The sequence below is a fragment of the Bacillus rossius genome, chromosome 2, assembly GCF_032445375.1.
Source record: "Bacillus rossius redtenbacheri isolate Brsri chromosome 2, Brsri_v3, whole genome shotgun sequence".
NCBI classification, from domain to species: Eukaryota; Metazoa; Arthropoda; class Insecta; order Phasmatodea; family Bacillidae; genus Bacillus; species Bacillus rossius.
In genome coordinates this window covers 105,184,814-105,209,858 of record NC_086331.1, presented here as the reverse complement: position 1 = coordinate 105,209,858, position 25,045 = coordinate 105,184,814, and the positions used below count along the sequence as shown (strand labels likewise).

The following is a 25,045-nucleotide window of genomic DNA, read 5'->3' as shown; positions in this document are numbered from 1 at the left end:
AGTACATAGTTGTGCAGCTAAAATACAGCTAAACACACATTTTTGTAGCTGAAATGTATTGTAGCTTTAATGTATAGTTTTTAAAGAAAAAGTAACGACCAATTGGAAATTGTTACAAAAAAAGACAGGTTGTACCCAAGTATTTTCCAATGTTTTTGTTGGCTGACCTGATTTTATTAATGGCTTTTTGATTATGGCTATAATATTTAAAAATCAAAATTTACATATCCCTTGAATAAAAGTAATAATGAGAACCTAAAAAAAATCACCATGGTGTGAGGTAGATAGAGCCTTAAGAGCACTTCACACTGTTGAATTTCACAGAATGGTGGAATAATTTTGGAAATATTGCCTCTGTAGGAGCCACGTAAGGAATATCAAAACAGCTGGTAATTTTTGTGCATTTAAAATTTTTTTTTAAATGAATAGTTTACCTGTAAAGTATTTAATAATCATACTTTTTTTTGTGTTCCCAGTGACAGTATTCCAGCGTATATAATTTTGTTTCTTTGTTTCAGCTGTAATGAATGCAAAAGAGGAAGAAAAATGCTTTGTGCTCCCACAATCTGCAAGTAGTTTAGAAGACAATGTGTAAGTGTTTTCAATTAAATTGAATTTCAGAATTTGATGCTGCTAGAATTTAAACTGAATTATGTTGTTGTGCATGGTACATACACAACTCTCTCTCTCTTTTTTTTAAAAAAAAGATTTAGAGCTTAAAAATTTAAAACTGAGGGATTTTCAGTGTAAACTTATTCTACACCTCTCTGCTAGAAGGGCATACTGAAATTATATAGTCAACATTATAAGAAACCCAACGATGAGGTGAAGTAATCAGAAATATATATTTTCTTATTTTTGCATTATACTCAGCATTTATAGTTACTGCCCTGCATTTCCTATGGAAGTATAACTCAAAAATAATCGTGTCATTTTCTAGAATAGATGCACTTCCAAAAAAAATTTACAATAAAATTCTAAAAAATGTTTTTAGTCACTCGTTATATTTGATATTTCTGTAAAATGTTATTACGACATTTCAAGCTGTTTACTGCTTGAACAGTTTGTCAGATTAGGTAAGCTTTAGTTAAAGTATTGTATAATAGTATGAAAAATTTGTTTGGTTAGATTGACTACCTTTATGATACCTTAAATAGTTATGAACGGTTGGTTTAGGTTTGGTTAGGTTAGGTTAGGTTAGGTTAGGTTAGGTTAGGTTAGGTTAGGTTAGGTTAGGTTAGGTTAGGTTAGGTTAGGTTAGGAATATTAAAAATACTTAGAAATTTTTGGGACAAGTACTACTAAAAAATATAGTAACCAGATTTTTTTATCAGAAAGAAGTCTGTATTTTGACTGTCGTTAACGTCTTAGATGTTAAGTACTAAAATTGGTTAAATGCTGATATTTACCAAAAATTTTGCACTACCAATTGTTGAAAATAATCTACAGTGTTACTAAATGTTTTAAAAATAATTACTTTTTAAATATATATTCTTATAAGCGTAGGTAAATGAAACAAAAAAAAAATTTAAAAACTTACATTTACTGTAAAAAAATACTTTAGTTAAAAGTTTCTTCCATAAAAACCATTGAAACAAATAAAACCTAAAAAAAACCACACCTTAAAATACACTAGGTGCGTTCCAAAAGTAATGAGAGTAATTTTAAAAAATGCATATTTATTGAAAAAAATTACAATTCAAAGTTATCTCCTTCGAAGTATGATCCTGGAGAAGCTATACAGTGATACAGTGATTTTTCTGCTTTTCATAGCAGTGGGCGAAATCGTTTTCTGTAAGTCTGCAGAGAGCTCTCATCACAGCTTGTTGAATGTTTCTATTGTCCCAAAATGAGTCCCTTTGTTATGCAATTTCAGCTTGGGGAAAAAGAAGAAAATCGCAGGGAGTCAGATTCAAACCGTAGGGTGGTTCGGGAAGTGTTGGTGCATATTTCTGATCCAAAAATTCACGTATGGACAGGGCAGTGTGACAGGATACATTGTCTTGATGAAGGATCCAGAAAGAGATGATCTCCAGCCTAACCCTCAAAACTCTCTTCCACATTGTTCAAGGATTTCTCGGTCCAGGTTTATTGAGTTTCATGCAAAATTTAATTGCATAACGCTGTTTAAGGGAATGTTGCATCTTGCTTTGTGACGACCAGAAAATAGAACACATGCATAATGAAACTCACTTGACAGGAGGTCACAAAAGTACTGAAGGGTGGCCGGAATCTCTACCTGAGGACCCTTCCCCCTCCACGCCACCTCGATGGAACCCGCCACAGTGCTTGGTGGACGGTACTAAAATCACTCTCATTACTTTTGGAACAAGAGTTAGCCTCAGTGCTCTAGGAAGCTTCTATTAATAAAGAATTTGATGAAGTATACATCAAGAAATGGTATGACAGTTCATCTCAAGAAAGTATTTAGGAAGTTATTGTTTGGAAGATTCAGACAAAATATTAAGTCGTAAGCTGGATACTTTAATAATGCAGTCAGATTAGTTTGTCCGTCTCACAGCGGCGGTGTGAGGGAGAGGGACTGGCTCTGTATCTCTCCTCACTGGCGGCTCTCGTGTCAAGACGTATCGCAAGAGATGCGAATAGTGCGGCACAATGCACCACGTGATTAGTCTATCCGCCTCACAGCAGCATCATGAGGAAGAGGGAGGACCAGGTGCTGGCCCTTTATCTCTCCTCACTGGCGTCTAACTTCTTTGAAGAAGGTATTGAGAAGCTTGTGTTAAGATTTGACAAATGCCTTAACAGTTTTGGCCATTATATAGAAAAATAAGCAAGACCCTGCTGAACTTTTGGTAATAAAATTAATACATTATGTTAATTGTTCTTTTTTTTATAGTCCATCAAAGGTTGAAAAAAATAGCTCTCGTATGTATGAATGTGTGTGTGTCTATATATATATATATATATATATATATATATATATATATATATATATATATATATATATATATATATATATATATATATATATATATATATATATATATACACATACTTACAATATGTCCTTAAAGTCAAGATGCAGTTACGTACGTTTGTTGTGGCTAACAGAAACAAAATGAAAGCTGGAAAGTTGTGCTACATGGACAGTATCACAAAGAGTTTCTTTAGTATGATGTGCAACGGTGTGTGCACGCAGGTGATGACTCAACACCATGAACACTGCGAACCATAGAGCAGCAGCGGATCAGGCTACGTCAGTCGAGGAAAGTTCAGTGTGTTCTGTGGCTAGCTAAATTTGAATCCGTGGCCAAAGTTCAACATGAATATCGCCGCGTGTACAACGAAGAGTCACAACATAGGAATAACAATAATCAGTGGGATAAGCGGCTCAAGGATACCGGCAGTTTATTGGAAAAACCCTGCTCTGGTAGGCCATCTGTAAGTGATGAGTGTGTAGAAGCTATATGGAAGAGCTACTTTAAGGTGCCCCAAAAAATGTTGCGTGCGTATGCTCGTGAAAAAGACTTAACCATGACTACAGTTCATAAGGTTTTAAAGAAACATTTCCATGTTTCAGGTTACAAAATACAGCGCTTACATGCTATCAAACCGGCGGATAGACCCACACGATTCACATTTGTTACAGATATGCTTAATGAGATAGACAAGGATGACGATTTCTGCAGGAGATTGTGTTTAGCAATGAGGTCACATTCCATGTCTGTGGACATGTTCATTGCCATAACGTCTGAATATGGGCTGCTGAAAATCCTTGTGCCTAGAGTACGAATGTAACACCTCTAAGGTAAACGTGTGGTGTGCCATGATGCTTGATAAAGTTATAGGCCCATTTTTCTTTTGCGGAGCAGACTGTGATGTCAAGTGGATACCTTGACATGTTGCAATTGTATGAAGTGCCACAAATTCCAGAAGATGTCATCTTTGAACAGGATAACGCTACTCCACAGTACGCCAAAATTGTTTGTATCTGGATACAACATTCCTCCAGCGGTGGATAGGCAGGGGTGCTGTCAAGGCATGGCCACCACAATCTCCGGACCTAACACCATTATACTTTTACCTGTGGGGTTATGTGCAGCAACATGTGTACCGTGAATGTATCAGCGAAATTAATCATTTAAAACGGAGAATCACAGACATTCACTCTGTTGCACCAGACGTCCTTAACAGTGTGGAAAGAAATAGAATATCGTTTCGATGTGTGTAGGACAAAAAATGGTGGCCACATCGAACTGCACTGAAATGCAAACTTGGAGAGTTTATTTGGCGAAGATTTCACATTTCTATCTATCTTGTTTAGTTGCTTTCCTTTGACCAGTCAAAAGTGCACCATGACTTTACGGACACACACTTTATATATCAATTGGTATACTGCCAAAAGTTATTAAGTCCAGAAGTGGCAAAACAGAATAAGTTAACTCCATCAATGTTTTACAAACAGCATTTTAGCTATTGAGAATTGGTCAGAATAACAACATTTTTATTCCTTATCTACTGTTTAAGATACTGGCTTGGGCAATTTTTTCGAGTTATACTTCTCTTTATTAGGCAGACAGTAATTTGATCTCTTTTCTGCTACTTTTTGACTGGTCAGTTTTGGCAGTATACAGACAATATATGTGTGTATGTGCATGTGTGTGCATGTGTGTGCATGTGTGTGTGAGAGCATGCATTTGCATGTGCATGCATGCATGTGTGTATATATAAGTTTATGTATGATACAGTTATATATATAACATATATATTGACAACACCCATCTGCTTGCACAGGCCGGTATGACTCATAGATGCCTCACTAGGGCACGTGCTTGGCAATGCGTATGTAAACAAATGTATGCAGTGTCCGCGAGTATGACTCATCGGACGAACGCCGTCGCGGGCGAGGTTTAGATTAATTTTTGTTTGAAACCATTTTGCAGATATTGATAGTTATAGAAACATAAATACCTAATAACATATTAATTTTAATTTTAAATTCAGCCCATGTCATGCAGTAACTCAATTAGTGAGTCGTGTGAAGCATAGTTAGCACCATCGACAACAACCAGGAAGGTGGACTGAGAGTAGCCATGACCTCCGAATTGGGACATGTCAGGTCCACGAGATAGCAAATGTATTAGTGCAGTGTAACAATAAACACACTACTACCAGAAAACCATGTGTAGTTCGTTAGCATAGTGTCCTGGGGGCTACAATACCCTGGGGTACCTCTACTAGGCCATGAACCTTGCACCTACCAGCCACAAGTTGACATCACGCCCTCAAACCACTCTTGCTCTACATCTGTGGACTAGCACGCAGGCATTCCTCATTATGCTAGTTGATGCCCTGGGATACCATCCAGACCATCAACACCATCTGTGGTAGGCAGTAGAACACAAACCAGATCCTTGACTACTTGTGCCATGCCTCTGCTGTCACCTTACTCTAGCTCTGTGTTACTCATTACTCAACGTTGTTAACTTGTTGCTCACCGAGTGAGTATTCACTTTGTCAACTCTGGACTTGCACCCAGAACCCTCAGTACTGGTACTGGTGATTTCAATACCAACACTTCAGTAGTGGTCCATAGTGACAGGGCTTACCCTTATGATGACGTCTTTCGGTCAGTGTGACGGGCGGGCAGAGCTTCTTTGGGTCACTCGCAGTGGTGGCTGTGTCATGGAGTGTCTGTGCCAGTCTCTCTCTTTGCTGCAAAAACTGGGGTTTATATACTCTACCAGAGATAATGGTCTTTATAAACTAGAATATATATATTTTTTTCATGCGTCCAAGTTGTGCAGAAAGCATATGCACCAGGTGGAACTTTCTGTACAACATAGGAGTCAAATGAACGAGAACATTCTTATTCAACTCACTCAAGCTTCGCAGGTGTCCTAACCCACAGGTGAACAGTAGGGCCCTTATGCTGGGAAGTGCTGTGGGTTGCGTCCATCCAGGGATGTGACAAAACACTCTTTGTCGTGAAATAAAACCATAATGGGTTTGTGGAAAACACCCGTTACATCATTCCTCAGAGGCTTCTTTCGGAAGGGCATTCAGGTGCTCCGTCATGGCCTTTTTAATGTCAGGAATGGTGTCAGAAAGTTTTCCTTTTAGCCCAGTTTTTATTTTTGGAAAGAGCTAGAAGTCGCATGGTGCTAAATCCTGAGAGTAAAGCAGATGTGGACAGACAAGAACTTTTTTTCAACCAAAAACTCACGGATCAGAAGCTAGGTGTGGCAAGGCGCATTGTCATGATGGAGGAAGCCAATGGCCTATATTTCTGTTCTCTTTCCCAATACATCATTTGGAAAATGTTGCAGTACGCCCTTGTAATATTCAGAGTTTATAGTTGTTCCCCTTGGAACGAATTCGGTCCTCACTATCTAGAAAAACAATGAGCATGATCTTGGTGTTCCTTCTTAGGGTGAGAAGAGCCACTCATTTTCCATTGGGAGCTCTGAGTTTTCATCTCAGAATCATAGCCATACATCCAATTTTCATCTTCAGTTATTTTGGTCATGAAGTTCAGATCTACATCAAGCCGATCCTTTAATTCAGTGCATACTGACACACAATTGTCCTTCTGTTGGTTAGTCAAAAGTCTGGGAACAAATTTTCCATTCACTTGTTTCATTTGCAAATTATCAGTTAAAATGCTTTTCGTAGACCCGTGCGAGATGTTCTGTTCTTCGGTATGCTTCCCTGTTCGAACAAACCATTTTTTCCACTTTTTTTTGCACATTTTTGTTTGTTTTTGTCGAAGGAGGTCCAGACTGTTGCTTGTCTTCAATTAATTCATTTCCGCTTTGAAATCGCTCATACCACTTGTAAAGTCTTTAGTCACCACATTATCACCACACACTAATTTTGACATTTCATGAGATTCTTTGTTATGCAATTGTCAGAGATTTCAAACTAGCTCTACTATAATATTGTTCTTTTATAAACTAAACCATTGTTAGAGAAAACATACCTATCCATTAATTTTAGTTTAGATGAATCTATTATTCGTGTAGCAAAGAATGCATTAGAGTCCACAAAAATTTTCTTTAATTTTTTCAAAATTACAAATTTATCCACCCCATCTATTGCATTAGTTATTTTATAATTACAAAATAAATACTTAAATAAAAAGTAGCAACATTAAGCATTTTGCTGTCCCAAAAGCTCTTTTTTTTTTTTACTGATAGTAGATCATATTATTTTGAGAACAAAAATTTTTCTTTCATATTAAATTTGAATAGAATCAATCTATCAGCACTGGCTGATGAGCAGTGACGTTTTTTTAGTTCAGTATATAATATTGGAATGTTAAGATTGACATTCAGCATGTTTCTAATTTATTTTTACTCTTTTTTATTTATGCTGTAACGTTAGATATGGACCTGTTTAAACTGGCAGATTTTGTTGACAGAATGGTCAAGTGTCCTTAATAATTTGTATACAAAAATTGTTGTGCGCTTATTTTTTATTCATTTTATGGCTTGTAACAAGTTTATACTTCCAATAAAAATACCTTTTTATATTGATTGTAACCATTATAGTAAAAATATATACATAACAATAACCTATTTATAAATTAGGTGTGACTGGATAAACAAATGTTTTTAAATGCAATTGAATTCTTTGGTATTATGCTTATACTAACTTTTGTGATTATTTTTAAAAACATACTGAAAACTCATACAAAGTTATTACTTAATGATTGTTAAATATAATAAAATATGAGGCAGGTCAGAGAATGCACTCACTTCGTACTCAAGAACTGATTCCCTAAGCTAGGTTTTCTCTGTCTCTGACACATGTTGCCTGCAGTGAATAATTATTCATGCAATTCCAACCTCGTACATCACACCACACTTTACACACCTTTTGTGCATTAACATGTCACCTTGGTGACTGCGTACAATGTAAATATGGCTAGTGTAAAGATTGTTGCTTTTACACTAAATTTGTATGTGTTTGAACATTTTGTACATGCACCTTCATTTGGCATTGCATCCTAAAAGGTACATCATCTGTTTTTACAAGCGAGATTTAAAGTGTCTTCTGCATTTCCACATGCAGTGTGGTGATTTCACAACCTTGCAGTCTAATCTCTTCGTGAGTTCCTGCAGCCCAATGTGAGCACGGATCATTGCACCTGACTAGTCTCCAGCATTCCTTCTGTCATTACCTTCACCAACTTCTGTGTAGCCAAGATCTGACAATATAATATCTTAGGCGTGGGTGTCTTAAGTAACAGGAGCCTAGAATAGGACTTGTTTCTATTAGTCATGATGGAAAATTGTTGTACAGTTATTATAATTTTTTTCCACCAGGATTTATTTTTGAATAACTTAAGTAACATTAACATCATAAATCATGACATTTTCGCTTTAAATTTCTGTTAATAATTTGTAATATTATGTGGTAATCTTATTAATAACGTAACTAATTACATTTTTTTATTTTTAATTTTCCAGAATGAAAGTAATAGAAATACCGACAGAAGGGTCAGAGAAACAAAATGTTCTTTTAGTCAAACAAAATGGTATAATATCTGCATTGAGTGCTAAATGTACCCATTATGGAGCACCTATGAAAGATGGGGTTTTGGGTGATGGAAGAATTAGGTGCCCGTGGCATGGTGCATGCTTTAACTCCAAGACTGGTAAGAACTTTATATCATATGTATGTGTGTATGCTTGAACCGAGGGTGTGCATATCCATGTATATTGCATGATGATAATAATGGGTTGTTCAGATCAACTGTTTTGGATCTCCTGCCATCGACAGGGGAACAGCACTTAGCAAAACATGACGTGACGAGTCAAAGGTTGAAACATAAGAATGTGAGTTACCTCTTAATTAGGAAACATGTACTGGACCATTTTTATTGAGTATTGAGGTAATGTTGTCAGACATATTGACCTAACCACTTTTTGAAGAGAGACATGAGATCTGTGTTTAAAGCATTAGGTTAAGACTAACCACCACGTGAGTTGTGCTAACCTTGAATTTTATTAATTTCATTTTACTTGTTTTGTGTAAATGCTGGGTACTAATTGAGTGATTATGATACTTTGTAATAATTAAATGGGAAGTGTTGAAGAGTGGATGTTTATTGTAGCTTAATCAAGATGACTGCATACTATTGGTTGCAATTGTCTCATGACCCATTATGCTCTCTGTTAAGACAATTGGCATAACCTGCAGCTCTCAAGCCAGGAACTCGACAACTTAGCCAAGTCCGACATTATTGTGTAAACACAGTTTATAGGAATGGGCAGATAAATTTTAAGGTTTTTTTATATAGGTGATTCTTTTAGTTATCAATGTATCATGAGACAAGAATCAAGGAAGTAAAAAATATATTGTAATGTTTGAAGTTTTTTTTGTAAGGTGCTATTTCATTTAATTTTCGGGTGTTTTCGTATCTGTATGGTTGAGCAGTTACTTGCAGTTGTTTATATGAAAGTGTAATGTTGTAACCATACTCTACATACTCGGGGATATCAAAGCCAGTACGCGGATAATGGTTAACATGCAGCCGAGTACACTCTGTGCCAAAAGGCAAAAACTATATCAATCTATTATTGGACACACATCTTCAATATGGTCCACTACTAGACCACTTATTCACTTTGTTCACTCAGTCTTGTTTTATTTAGTTCATTGATAATCCCAAGTATAAAATTTTTATAGGCCTTCTCCAAATTGCCTCTAATAGTGTGACATTATCCTGAAATCTAAATTACATGTGAATTCTAAATTACATGTGAAATTTAGTTACATATTTTCATCATAATGAACATGTACAAACCTCTCAAAACATTACAAACACTTTGTACCTATTTTTCCTATTTACTGCACAAATCAATTAAATTACATTAATGTCACAATATTTGAAAAGAAAAATGAAATAATGATTTAATTGGCATTACAATAACATGCTTATTTTTCTCAAACATTAATTATTTTCATGGTTTACCAGATACCTAATTTGTATATAACTTGCTGGTTGCTCTTATATTACACATTGAATGTTTTCTTGTAAGTACCAGTGTGAATACTAGAAGCCATTAAGCTGTTTGTTGAAATATAAAATTAAAGTGATAGATCAAAAAATAATTTGTTTTGCATGTACTTGATTGTGCTAATATTGGTTTAATATTTGTCTGGAGGTGATATTGAAGATGGACCTGGATTGGATTGTTTACAATCTTTCCGGGTTGAAGTGAATGAAAATGCTGTTTCCATCTGGTACTCTCGCAGTAAGTTGGCAGAACAGAAGCGTATCAAAGAAATGGTCGCGGGCGACCCCAATATTTATGACAGTGAGTCATGTGTGGTGATTGGTGGAGGTAAGTTACTTTTTCGAACAAAGTTTTTTGTTGACATGTATTTTTGCACTAAAATTTATTTTAGCATCTAGCAGTTATGGTCTGTAGTGTGGCTGTCCTTATGCTGTTCTTCAACAGAAACCAGCACAAATGAATTCTTCCACCTGGTTTCACATGTTTTCAGTATTCAGTTTAAGGAAAATGCTGTTCAATGAGAAAGTGTTTTGGGATACCAGTTTTAAGTATACATAAATCTGTGCCAAAAAACCCAATTTTGCACTCATGTAGCTCTTCATGCTGACAGTCAGAAAGATTCAATATTCCATTAGGCTTTGGGCCTCTTCTCCACTGGTTTGGTGCTTGTGGATTGTGAATGATGTCAGTCCTGGGTGCAAAGTGCCACTGAGCAAGCCTTATCACGTGTTGTGTATGTCATTAAGTTGGCAACATGGGGTGGGCAGTATCACGACGGAGGGACATGGGTGAAAGAGAAGTAAATGAAACATCACGTGAGACAGTGCATGAATAATCCAGCAATCAGTGATAATATTTTTTTTGTAGCTTGTCTTGCATCTTGCACCTGAGAAGAAAGATGTCTCTTAATCAGCTTATCAAAGGGTTGCTTTTGGATGTTGATGATGCAGTTGTTCAGGCTTATACTTAGCATAATGTCACCATCAATTTTAACAGTGTTGTAATCTGCTGATATTATGGCCCTATAGTCCTTAAATGTCAGTGCTGAGGTTACTGATTGGTAGGAAACTATTTGGGAAAACTATTTGCTGATCAGTGATCTCAGCAGTGTTGTCACTGGGAATATTGGGCTCTGCATACCTATAGGATAACATCCTACAGCTCTTTACTTTGCCAGGTATAGAAATGTTTTTAATCAGTAGACAATATTTTACTTTATGATATATCTGTAACCTGGAAGTAAAGGTATGAAATGGACATGGCACAATTTAAACATCCAAATATTATCTTGAAAATATTAAATACTGGTGTTGTGCATGTTGCACATAGTGACAATCCAAACTTCACCATCTATCTATGATTTGAATTGCACATACATATACACTGGAATAAATTGTGATGGAATGTTGAAATATTATTTAAGTTCCAGAAAAAAATGTTTCTGTCAATTATTGATAATTGGCATAACGTCTCTGGGACGCAAACTGATTTTTGCTGTTTTTATTATCTATTACGAAAATTCACTAGTTCCAATGGCCAGCATCTTCCAACCATAAAAAATACATGTATATAATGAAAGTACAAACTGGTTGCACAAAACAATTTCACTGGCTCGGGACTCAAATTTTGTTTTTGTCGGTGCCAGAAGTTAAAATTGTACATAGTTTGTTAGAAAATCCCGTGGTTGCTTGCAACTCACGGTACAAGCCAAGAGGACTCTGTCCTTGGAATATGTAGTGGGCTGTTATCGACGACTATGACCAAAATTTGTAGATCAAAGTTCTGAAACATGAAAAACAAGGTTAAATATACACTGTATAGCCCTGACCACAGCCACAAAATTCTTTGCCTCTACATTCCTTTGTTTAATCTGAGCCACTACCTGATATGCAACCTCTCGGTACCTCATACAGATGCTGACTAACTCCATGGCCGACCTTTGTTCTTTGAATGAGCCAAGGGCGCTCATGTGATGTAATTTCCAACCAATCACAAAAATTCACATAAAATATCAGCCAATACTGGCGCATGGTAACAGCATCTCAACCAACTCATGAGTCCTTACCACGCCTACAAAATTCAGTCCCTCCCAAACTTTTACGTGACTGGCAAAATATTTGCATCAGCTTCTTTCAAACATAAAACCATTGCCGAGAATACAAAAAGAAATTTATGTGAAGACACAAAATTTTAACCAACCAAGAAGAAATATGTAAAAAATAACTTAAAATGACTATCACAATAAAGTAAGCAACTGATCAGAAATATTAAAAATTTTACATAATGTAGATAATGATCTTCTAAACATGTTACTGCTGAACATAAACAAATAGCCATTATATACGTGATACCAGAATAATTTACCAGGCATTGAATATAATCAGAAAACATAGTACATTTTCATAAACTTATTTCGAAAGTGGGGAGGGCAGTAGTTGTGTTGCTACAACACCTGCCAGGCACTGCAGTTTTTTGTTCTAAATTTTATTCTAGCATTTCATAAAAACAGTGGGGTTTAGGGAACTAACACTAACTAACAGGAAACATTATTCGTTAGTTTGGCATGCAGATTAAGAATATACCTTTAAAAAATACATTATTCTAATGCATCACAAAAATGCAGGTGTAACTTCAGCAGTTTCAATGAAATAATTTGACAAAAGTGACAAGTATTGCATTGGTTTTAGAGCTATGTTCAGTTAAACATTATCGTGAATCTTAGTGTTCGAGTTTGAATATTTTCCCTATTATTTACAATAAATTGAATATTTTCCCTATTATTTACAATAAATTGAATATTTTCCCTATTATTTACAATAAATCAGTTGTTTAGCTTCAGTATCAAAGATGTGTATCAGCTTTTGGGGAGCACTCCTAGACCATAATTTTTTACCTTACGTGTTCGTGATGAACCTGCAGCCAAAGTTTATCATCCTGTGTATAAATGTATAAATTATTAACTTGGCTACTAAGCATTATTTTCTGGCCATCCTGAAGGCTGATTTGTTAAATGAAAGGGCAGATGTGACTGGCTGTTGCTTTTCAGTGAGAATGTGTTGTGAGCCTGGAAGCAACCTCTGTAGTTCTGCGACCAGCGAGTTGCCAGCCCTCCTCCTACCAAGCTGTATCAATTAAACTGTGCCCATTATTTAGCTGAGTTAACTCATAACCACTTGGCATGTCAGAGCAAGCAGTGAGGCCAGACAGGAAGGAAAAGTGTGTGGACAGATTTTACATTGCTGTGTAGGTTTATTTGGAAATGTCTAAGAAGTTATATGGTTGCTGGGATCTGTAACGACTTGTTTCATGTCAGACAAGTGAAGTTGCAGGGTTACCAAATGTGCTATGGAGGCACAAGGAGTCTGAGGTTGGAAGAGATCTCAAACCACACCCAAAAGCATACATAGTAAATACTTTAAAATGTTGCAGTGTACTATTTTCATTATTTTTTATACTATTGGTATTCAGTGTACTTGTTGATCCAATTGCAGTTTGGGTTCCGGAGTGTTAGTTCATGACACCTACAACTTTCTTCATAAATTATTCACTGTATCTCCATAATCTCTTTATACTCTTAGGCTCCTTTTTTATCCAATAATAATTGGCATAGTGCTTTTTTTTACTGCTGTGTCTATTTACTGTCAGTATGAAATCTGCTGTCACTCAAAATAGAGGTATTAGTCGTGAAATTTTTTTTTCGCTGTTTGCTTCATGTGAAGTTTTATATTAAATTGTTTTATAAATTTAATTACTTTGAGATAGTTTTTTCAAAAAAAATTCACCAAGCTATGCAGAATGATTAGAAATAGAATGTGAAAATTTATTCTTTAATTATCACATTGTTAAAAAATATTGTAACACTTCTTGAGGAATGTTTTAGTGAGAGGTGACTGACATGCTATTTTGGTAACATGTAATGTTTTGTTTTATTCTTTAAATTAGAAACTAGACATTTGGCCTCCAACTGGTTAAACTGTCTAGTGCTCGTCGTAGGAGCATCTTAATACAAATTCTAACCTCGTAGTGGGAATATCTGCTTGCTGGCGTAGTCACAGTTGTAACTATCAGAACTCATTATTGTCTCTTTTGGCTTCATTTCTTCAAGAAAACACGTAGGTTATGTCTGATGCCAGGAGTGCTAGCAAACTAATGAATGTTGTCTCTGTAGGAGCTGCTGGCTCAGCGTGTGTAGAAGGTTTGCGACAAGAAGGTTTTCGAGGCAGGATTGTTCTTTGTTCGGATGAGCCTTATCACCCGTATGACCGAATAAAAATAAGCAAACTTATTAATGCCAAAATTGATACCATGTTGCTGCGGAAGGATTCATTTTATAAGGTAAGAAAATGCTTGGATGTCATTCTTATTACTAAGTTGTTTTCTTTCGTGGGCTCCACTATCTGGTTGATGTCAGAAGGCTTTGAAAGAAAATTAAAATGTAGTACAGGTCTGTTCCTAGTTATCAGTAGCTCCTAAATTTTTAACAACAATAAACTCAAATGTTGGCTCTTACATTCTTGTGGTGAATAATGCGAAATATAATGGACTACCATGGATAGTGATGCATCTGTGCATCTGTATTAAGCCTTTAGTCCTTTACTGTTCTGTACCATCCTCTTATTCCAGTTATGTTGTGATTATTTTGATAAAAAGTTCTGGTAATTGTTTAAAATTCTTAGATACTTTTTGTAGAAAAAAGTTTAAATTTAGTGATAGCCAAAAAAGCAAAGCTCTGAGTTATTAGTAAACATTTAAAAATAATTGTTTTTTACATTTATTTTGTAGACGAATGTAATCTAATTAGTTATTCCCATAAACTTTTTTAATGAATTTTTGTACTGCATATGACAGTTCTAATCATTTCCTTTAATAATTGTAGCAGTTTTGGTTTTTAGGTAGGGAATGAGAAAAAATAACTCTGTATCTTTACTCGATGCAAGTTTAAAACATAATAACCCAGTACGTGCCTGGCAAATGTGTCTGTAGAAGTTAGTCTGAGAGCAGCCATGTGAATATTATTCTTGTCACTACTCTTACTTGCGTTACTTCCTCTTTTCATTAATAAAAACTAAACATGAGTAATGTGAGCATTGTAAGTCACTGTACTCATTCCGAAAAGCCCGGTTAAAATATGGGTCCGGTCGTCCTGATTTTGGTTTTCCTTAGTTTCCCAAATTCTTTTGTATTAATGTTATTACTGAGCATAATTTCATCTAATGGTCACTGTTCGCTGACCACGAAAGGTTCACATTCACCAAAGCATTCGTGGAAAGTAGCAGCATCTGAATTGTGTCTTGATGTACATCTTGATTTTGTCTTCTTTTCATACTAGAAAGAAAGGAACACATGTGTAACTCAATAACTTTTGTATAAAATTTGTATAACATCTGTATGTTTTGGAGCTTACCCAAATCAGGGTATTTTTTTGTGCGATGCTATTGTTTGGATGCAGACAAAACTTACTCCAAACTTTGTGCTCAAAATGGATTTTATGGTTTAATTTTTATCTTGTTTACTTATATATAAGTGAAATTGTTGGAGATTTTGATAGTGCACCTAAGTATGTAGTTAGTCTCTTCTTGTGGCTCTCAGGTCATTTGAGTTGGTATGCCTGGCAATGGTGCAGTGCTTACTGCAGCCAAAAAATCATCTCATTTACATTCTGTGGTTTCATTTTCATAGTGTTGTAATGCAATTGTGTTATTTTAAATGTTTTTATTAGTTTTGATAAAGTTTTATTTTTTTAGTAATCAATGTGCAGTTGTGACAGACAAACATGTCAGTAAATTATTTTTAAAGCTGTGTCTTATTTTTTGGATTCAGTTAGTGTTTCTCAGAAATTCTTTATTTTTTAGGAGCATGACATAGAAGTACTGACCAATGACCGAGTGCTTAGTGTAGATGACAAAAATTGCACAGTACACCTCAACAGTGGGACCAAACTTCATTACAGTCATTTGTTCATAGCATCTGGGTGCAAGTAAGTTATGTTCATAATATACTCTTTTTGTCAAAGTTTACATCTGTTTTTGAAAGATTTAATACAATTTTTTTGTGCCAAAGTTTATTTTCTATGATAGCCTAAATATGGTTCTACATTTAAATATACATAAATAATGCAGACCTAATAATTATACTATTGTAATCTTTTTTATGACAATGCTAATGCTTGGCTGTTATTTAAAAATATTTTTTGTTAGTATTCACTTTATTTTTTTCAGAATATACCAGTACAATACATGTTATTGACTCTTTATGGGTGGGTGTGGTTTTTTCCCCATTTTATTGCATTAGAAACTATGAAGAAAATCATGTATTGATATTGGAGCCATTATAGTCAATAATTTAGAGGAGGAATTAAAATTATTCTAATTTTTTAAACTAATTTGTTGATGTCTGAATGAAATTAATGAGAAAACATGGACTGTAATGTAGCATCATAAATGCTGTATACTTCAAGGTTAGTAGAGAGGTTGTCTCAATTGCTTGCGCATCATTCTGCGCATCACTCACTTGCAGCCTCTGCTCAGCTTACCACCCTGTCGCTCCTATCCATGACTGGAGTTCAGTAGCGCATCTGCTCGTAATAACCTGGTAAACAATAGAGTAAAGTGTGAATGGTTGTTGTGAGGATTTTGTAAGGTCCATACAAAGTACACTTGTTATAAATGGTTAATATAGTGTATATAGTATGTGCGCAAATGTTTTGTTTAGTACAGGAATTTGAAGTGAATATTTTTGTTAGTTAAAGATGCTGTTTAATATTGTATTCAAACATTGCTGTGCATGGTACACAGTGGCTGTGTGTACAAATAGTTTGGTTATCATTACCTGAAAATCATTACTTGAAACATATATCAAATATCATTGACCCTCAAAGGATGTGAATCAGTTGCAAGTATGGGTTTGAAAATGTCGAGATGTTAAGTGGAATCCAAAAACATCTTGTATATATTCATAGCATTTTACGAGCGTGACTTAAAAGCTGAATTGTTAAAGACGTCTCAGTCTAAATGCTGGTCTTCTCAAACTTGGAATTAAAGCACCCGTAGAAACTGTAGAAAGTCATGTGCGCTGAGCAAACAGAGTTAAATGTTTGGAAAAAAAATTGTGTGTAATCTCTTTGCAAATTCATCATAGATACATTCCCTTGTAGTCAATTAAAGCATTTCAAGTCTTGTTCTAAAAATGCATTGGTTGAATGTTGAAATGCTTAAAAACAAATTCCAGGCCATTAAAAAAAAATTGGTTTCTTGCCAAAAAAAATTCTATTTTAGATTTGGAAGTCATGAAAATATTCAAAAAAGAAAACTTAAATCTTAAAAATCAACAAAAATAAACTTTTTTCTTACAAATCCACATGCGCAGTATTCTTTAGAATGTTTTCTCAAAAAATAAAATTGACATATTACTTATGTTGAAAAGGAGGGTAAATTGGACAGATGAGGAAAAAGCTCTTTTTTCACAATGGGATATTTCAGTAAATGTGGTTATTTATTTTTGAATTAGAAGCTTAAGGTGAATGGTGCTCGGTAAAAAATGGTGACAGCTTCGATAAAATTGAATTTTATATCGGATGAAACTAAAGTGTTTAGATGCCTCTGTAGGTGGCCATTATTGTAGAGGTCAGGAGCATAGTTATAGCAGGTCAGTGGCGAGGTGGCCTTCAGGTGGGGAGGGTGTTGGTTGCGCTCGCTCCGCGGCCTGCCATCTATGAGAAACTAGCAGAAGCTCGATGGTCATTCTCGGTCTCACTCCAACACACAGCCCATACAGTTCTGAAAGGGCTAGAGGAGAGGTAGGCTTAGCAGCTTTCGTTTTCACCAGTCCTTCGCTCCGGGCTTTTGTGGTTGGAGGGGCAACGGGAACATCGTGATCTCACTGCACCTTTGTGATCATAGTTCGAGGTGCTGTATTATTGTTTAGGTAGTCGATTCTGTTTGCCACTGTACTATACCACATCTTGATACATGATGAAAACTGTAAGCTTTTTCATGCCTACATTCTGCAATAAATACATTATACTATTTAAAATTGAATCTCGGAACATTGGCCAGCAGTGGCTTCCTCTTCGAGTCCCGGCACCGCGACTGGTCAAGGTACTCATGTAGCTCAAACATTGCGAACGTTGCGGGCGAGTCCTTTTTAACTGGCAATAAGGTTGTGGCTATTGAGAGAATACTTCGAACAGTATCCCAGGGGACTGTTACTGAGCAGTACGGGGCATAGTAGAGAAAGGTTATTGTGGTATTATACTAGTAGTAATTATAATTATAGAGCATTCTTAGTTAATTATATTTAACTGAGTTGTTATATTACTTGTATGTGATAAAACACGTGACAATTAAATAAAAGGTAAAATATAATTGATTGTAGCAAAAAAGAATAGTTGTAACTAGTGGTGCACCGATGCGGATACCGATTAATCGTTATCGGCGAATATGGGTACTTTCCCATTAATCGTAATCGGCAATTATCTTAACGATTACTTTGCCAATCATCTACGTCCCGGCGTAATTAAGTAGGTTTTTACCATGTAATATTTTGTTACACATTTTAGGACGAAATACTGTAATATTTGTATATATTACAAAATTCATCTAACTCTGTCAGATCTTGATTACAGATATTTCGTTAAGTTTAATAAATCTCATTGCCTGGAACAATAAAAAATACATTTTTCATACACGTTTATTTACGTTTCGTCTTTTGTTCTGTCTCTTGTTTAGTAGCCTTGGCACGCAATCGAAATACCACAAGCAGTTGCAGTGGACTCATGACAATCAATCTTTTCGAGTTGTAGTAGCGGTTCAAAATCGCGGTCCCGATACCTTCGAGAGTTTACCACTGCGTTTTACTAACTCGTTATGGGCGTCTTTGGTAACATTATCCATTGTTGTGTTATTTGATGTGACATGAAAAATGAAAAAGTATTTATAATTTTATATATTCAGTCAACATAAATAAAATCACATGTGCTAGAATTGGTTTTGTGTCATTTTTATATAATTATAGTGAGATGGTGTTACAGTTCGTTTAATGAAATAAAAAGATTTTCTTTCCTTTTCATTAGAGAGTTTTATTGTCCGAAAGACGAAACAACCGCATCCAAAACTACATATTTCGTGAGAAGCCGCCGAACGCGCCCTCCTGGTGCGGCGATCAATAGACGACTGGTGAGATCATGTCACTGTGTCCTTCACGCAGGGAGGAGAAGTCACATGACCTCACCGACCAATCACACACCCGCTTCATTCACACTACAAATCACAAGCCAATATGAATACACGACACACCTTGAAAACAGTTTTCTACACACAGAGCCAGGTACTTTACATTCTCTCTCTCTCTCTCTCCCACATCGTGAGACAGTAGTTATCACTTAGTTCCCATGACCAGTGGGGAATCCCAGCTTTTGTCTCTGTTACCGGGGAATCACTGTTTCGTTCTCACTCGCACTTACAGGCCTCTTATACCTCTCTCTAATACATCCCACACCAAATTCATTGTTCTATAACCTTATGTAACATCTGCATTCTAATAAAAACGTAATATATAATTATAATACAATATTCAAATTTAAATAAATAATAGAAAAAACTCATTACACATAATATTAGGTAAATCTAAATAGCAAAACAAAGTTGAAAGGATAACAGAAGAAACATGATTATTAAATAATTATGAATTCAGAATAAAATATACTGGCAACCTAACCCATTCTTAGTAACACTTTTATTAGTAGAAAAGGCTTGTATACTGCAATGCTACAATGGCGAGTAGGGAGAAAAAAAGTGAAGTGTGGAAACATTTTTATATAAACTCAAGTGAACAAAATAAAGCAACATGTTTACATTATTAAACAGTAATTTCTCGTGTTGGTGGTAGTGGACTGACCAATCAGCAGGGATATACTACTACTAACCTATGGAACCACATCAAGCAAATGCATCCTGATAAATTAGTGGAGCAGTGTGTTAATGTAACCATAGATGATTGTGATACAGATGGGGTTCCAAGAAAAGTAATGAAATTGGCTCAAACAAAAATAACAGACATCATGGAAAAGAAAATACTGTATGATGTGAATGACCCAAGAGCATTAGAACTGACAGTTTATAGCTGAAATGATTTGTGAAGATATGCAACCTTATGTGATAGTCGATAATAATGCTAGTTTTCCGCAACAAAAACTTACCCATTGTAAATTACAATTATTTGACTGTAGTTCAAGTTGTTTACAATAACAAATATAAATAGAAGTTAATTTAATTTACACTTTGCAATGACTTAATAGTGTATTTTATATATTTTTATACTGTTATAACTGTATTCTCAATTTTACCTAATCTTATTATTAAATTCACATTGAAATAAAAAATTTTGTGTGCATTATTACCAGTGGCGAGGCGTGAGGTTTACATGAGGGAACGCAACAACTCCGTTCACCCCAAAACACGGCGGAGGAGGGGGGGGGGGCCGGGGGCCCTCCCCCGGGAAAATATGGTTTTCAAGGTACAAAAGGGTGCTATTTAAGTAGATTTCTTAACTGAACATTGACTATTCCACAGGTAGCAAAATTGACATTTTTTTTAAATTATAAACTATTTTTGAAAAATAATAATGTTTGGCATACATTATTCTGATAATAAAATACCTACTCTACATTATTTATATACTAAGTAGGAGTGTAGTATCATCAATATCTGGTAAAAAATATATAAACAGACAACACATGGCAAAGTAAGTACTTAAAATAAAGAGAAGAAAATCATAAAAATGTACTAGAATAGTAAAAATTAAATGTTGGTATTTTTTGTACCAACACAAAATAAGCTGGGATCCCGTATCCGCCACCCGCGGGACGCGGTCGGTAGCAGTTGACGCACACAAATCCCCCACGCACTGCCAGCCAACAGCCCGCGAGAGAGATGCGCGCGCCCCGAGAGACGACCGCCGACTGAAACGCGACCTCGCCACCTGCCCTGCCGAACTCTAGCGGACATAGCCGAAGCAGTCGGCGGAAGAATTCCACCGTCTGCTTCGGCCATGTTCGCTTCAGTTCGGCAAGAAAGCGCTACCTTCGTAGCTTCTACTACGTGTTTTTACAGCCAATCCCCTCCTCGAACCTTTGTACCATGCCACCCCCCTTCCGAAAGGAAACTACTGCGGCAGCCTTCCTGCTGAAAGCGGTCCTACCAGCGCTTCTAAACCTAGCAACGCTTCTTAAACAGCATGTTTTGTGTGTCAACGAGTTATTTTCTTATAGCGCACAGGGCACAGTATTGGGCCCCAAGAAGATAATGTAAAAAATACATACACCTAACTGCACGAGCCAAAGTAAAATACTATTCTGAATAAAATATTTATTTAAAAAATACATTGTCTGGAAACTGCCTGGGCAAGCACTGCTTGCCTTGCTTGCCCTGACGAGACGCCACTGATTATTACACTTAAAAAAATTTGTTCATTATAATCAGTAACTGAATCGGTATCTGCTGATTATTGCTCTCATAATCTGTAATCGAATCGGTAATCGGTAAAGTCATATCGGTGCACCACTAGTTGTAACTTACTTTTACCCCTACAATTCGTAGGAAGTATAAATGAAAGTGAGTGCAACAAAGTTTTATTGTGCAAAATGAATATAATTTTTGTTTTGTTTACAGCATTTGAATTTATGTATTTGTCCTTACAAAAATAAGGGAAGGCAGCATCCCCAGCAATCACTCTCTAATATACACACAAAAAAATCTTAAAAATTGTTAAACTTTATTTTTTACTCAAATGACAGAGCGCTTAGCAAAATGATCCAGCTAACTAGTGCCGAGCTTAAAGGTAAATTTAATTCAAAAGCAAACTGATAATTGCATTAAAAAAAAATAAGCCCCAAGATTGGCAAAAATGGAAGCATTCTTTTGATATTGTATTTTCATTTGAAAACATACAGATAAGAAACAAAAGTGGTAAATCTTTAAAACATCTGATGGCAACCTGGTAAATGCTACACATTTAAAAGGTAAATTTAACAATAATTTAAATACTACAACTCAGATTAAAATACACTGTAATACTGTAAATGCAGCAAGTGTTTAATTCCTGGCATATATTATAAAGAGAAAGGCCTTAAAAAAATTTATACTATGCAGTACTCTAAAAAACATTCTAAAACTAAAATAACTATTAATATAAAGTTCATACTGAAAGTTCTTAAGGGGCCACAAAAATATTGTAATTTTTCTTTATGATCGACTGCGCAAAAAATTCAACTGATAATTGTCCGTTTTAAGGGAAACTGCTATGTAAGACGTTACTGGAGGCACGTATTTGCTTATGTCCATGCATACATGGTTCCAATGGGACAGGCTAACACACTGATGTAACCATGCTCCACTACAAAGTGCATGCAAGTCTTCAATAAATGCATTATTTGTGTTACACATAACTTTCAAACAAGTATCTGGATCTTGTGTAAGCCAATCCAAATTACTTTTCATATACCTCTAGCTTGCCAAAGTTTTAATCCAAAATTGCATGCAATCACGTATGCAGCATTAACCACCAAAATGTAACAACGTAAAAAAATACCAAATGTAAAGGCTTACATAAACGTTGCTAGACACAGCCATGGAAATTTATGAAAATACTGCACAATCTTTTCACAGCTGGTTTTAAAAAATGTAAGGTCAGTTCATTGTTTCATAGTTCAATGATGCACAAAGTAATGAAATAACTTGCACTATATACTTTGTGCAAATGTTAGTTGAATGATAGCCATTTGATAGAATTCACATAAAACCTTCACTACGGGAAAGTGGGCTGTTAACTTGCAATTTATTGTTGTTTTAAAGGCTTCACTGGCACTCGAGAAAATGCACCCATGCTTTAGGACGTAAAAGTTGTGCGACTGCCTTTACCTTGTTTCATGGTGCTGTTCATCTTTAGCACGACACATCATGTGGCCTGGGTGGACACAGCCGTCGCCTATAGCTCAGTCCTTAGCCATTCGTCTGCCCTGCTCGTCAGCTCCGCTGAAACTTGACCACACAGCGCTGTTCCGCGAGCTCTCCCCTCGCCCACCAGTCTGCGACTCCCTTCGTTGCAGGCTTGACGTCACGCCAGTCGATTCACGCACCTCAACTGCAACACTCGTTTGAAAACATTAACTAACTAATAAACTAAAGAGTACCTGAAAATATAAATACAAACCAATTAAAAAAAAAAATAGTAAATAAAATATAATAATGACTGTTAAAAATTAATACCCAAAAAAAGGAATTTTTAAAATACGCTGAAAGGAACATTAGCAAAACAAAGTTAACTGTAACCAATGAAATAAATTACGTTAACAATAACTAAAGTGACCATAAATTGGCCAGAGCAGTCATGGGTTACATTAACAAATTAAAAACTTGATAATAGGTGCAATACACATACACTAATGCACCATACACAGCCACATGGTACTAAGAAAATATTACTAATGAAAATATATATTGTTTAACATAATTTGAATATATGCATATCCAATATTTCTTAACCCATAGCAGTAGGTACCTATTTGCTTAATCTATTTTTGATTGATGAAGTAGTCAACATTGTTGAAAGTTATATTTTTGCTAACTAATCGTTATAGCATTTTTTGTACTGAAAGAATTGACTTGTTGTGCAGATAAATCATAGTCTTTCACAATTTTATTATTAGCTGAATTCCTATCAGGTAAGGGCTTTTTTAGACAGACTGTTTCTGTGCGATATGTTGTGTAATTTGTGGTGACCGGAGATTTTATACGAACAAAAATCTTCATAATTGTGTAGGTATTTATAATTTTGATTTGAAATACTAAATTTTAGTCATAATGTAATGGTAATGTGTATTTTTTTGTTTCTGAAAATGTTACATACAAGAATTTAGAGTATCAATACTTACAAACATAAAATTTTATTTTGAAATGTAAATACATTATTTTAGTTGGTTTATTCACCTAAATTGTAATATTGTACTTTAAAGTGCATCTTTGTGTAGTGGATATATATGACTGTATTTAAAGCATACACTTAATTTATAGCTATACGGGAAGCTTGGCTTACTACAAAAGTTGACATTGGCTGCCAATCTATCACCATATTGCGATTAAAATTGGACATGTTCTGGAATGTGACCGGTGAGTTAGGTAATGGTTGTGTCCCAACGTGGAGGTGCCTATTTGCTATTTGATGTGAACATCTTGGATACCACCATAAGTTCCAAAATAGTGTTTTTATTGTTATAAAACTATTTTAGGATTTGGTTAAAAATAATTTACTCACAAAATTGACATTAATTTTCAACGCAAATATTTAAACAAAACTTTTTGAAATCTTGGTTATGAACAGCATAACATTCATTTGTGCGGAAAAAAACATTAAATGTATTTTATTTTAACATAATAGTTTAATACTTCACTTATGAAAAGAATGATAGCAAAATAATTTAAATGATGAAATCATGTTTTGCTAATGAAATGTCCATGCTGTAAACATTGTGATAAAATGAACGTGCTATTTGGTACACCCTCAGTGGGCTTCCTAACCTGCAAGGGTCATGTGTTTGGATTGGCTATTGCATGCTCCTGTATTCCTATCTGAACCTTCTTCACAATGAAAATGCTTCACTCACACTTTTTTTATTGTCTTTCCAGACTTTTACTGTCTTCTGTCTCCTTGATACCAACTATACCAGGTCCACCCAATCACGCATAGGATACCAATACAGTTTTCAAATATTTAACATGTACCGTTGAAACATTTTTATTGCAATTTTGGAGTACCTATATTAAACATCACTTAGGTGCAGTTTTTTTTACAAGTGCTACTGGTATGAAGTGATACACGAATCATGACTAATGGCAATGGGCTCTTAAGTTCAACAGTAGAAAATTTACATAGTTAGCTGTCCTAGACAGGACCAATGATAGCTAGACAGAACTAATGATATAATTTACAGAACTGTTACTATTTTAATATTGTGAGTGAGCATTTTGATTAGAGTAAAAATTGACATGAAAATTAATAAG

At 35.3% G+C, this 25,045-nt stretch overlaps 1 protein-coding gene across 7 annotated transcripts in view; it reads left to right on the top strand.

Annotated features, from left to right (window-relative positions):
* Positions 1–25,045, top strand: part of LOC134529551 (apoptosis-inducing factor 3-like) — a 59,901-nt gene that overhangs the window by 12,428 nt on the left and 22,428 nt on the right. For all 7 annotated transcript variants that reach the window (XM_063363766.1, XM_063363764.1, XM_063363763.1 and 4 more), the window contains exons 2-6: positions 519–591; positions 8,439–8,626; positions 10,140–10,319; positions 14,161–14,327; positions 15,845–15,969. In XM_063363766.1, the coding sequence (XP_063219836.1) occupies positions 524–591; positions 8,439–8,626; positions 10,140–10,319; positions 14,161–14,327; positions 15,845–15,969 (728 nt within the window). In that variant the 5' untranslated portion in view covers positions 519–523. The remainder of the gene's footprint in view (positions 1–518; positions 592–8,438; positions 8,627–10,139; positions 10,320–14,160; positions 14,328–15,844; positions 15,970–25,045) is intronic.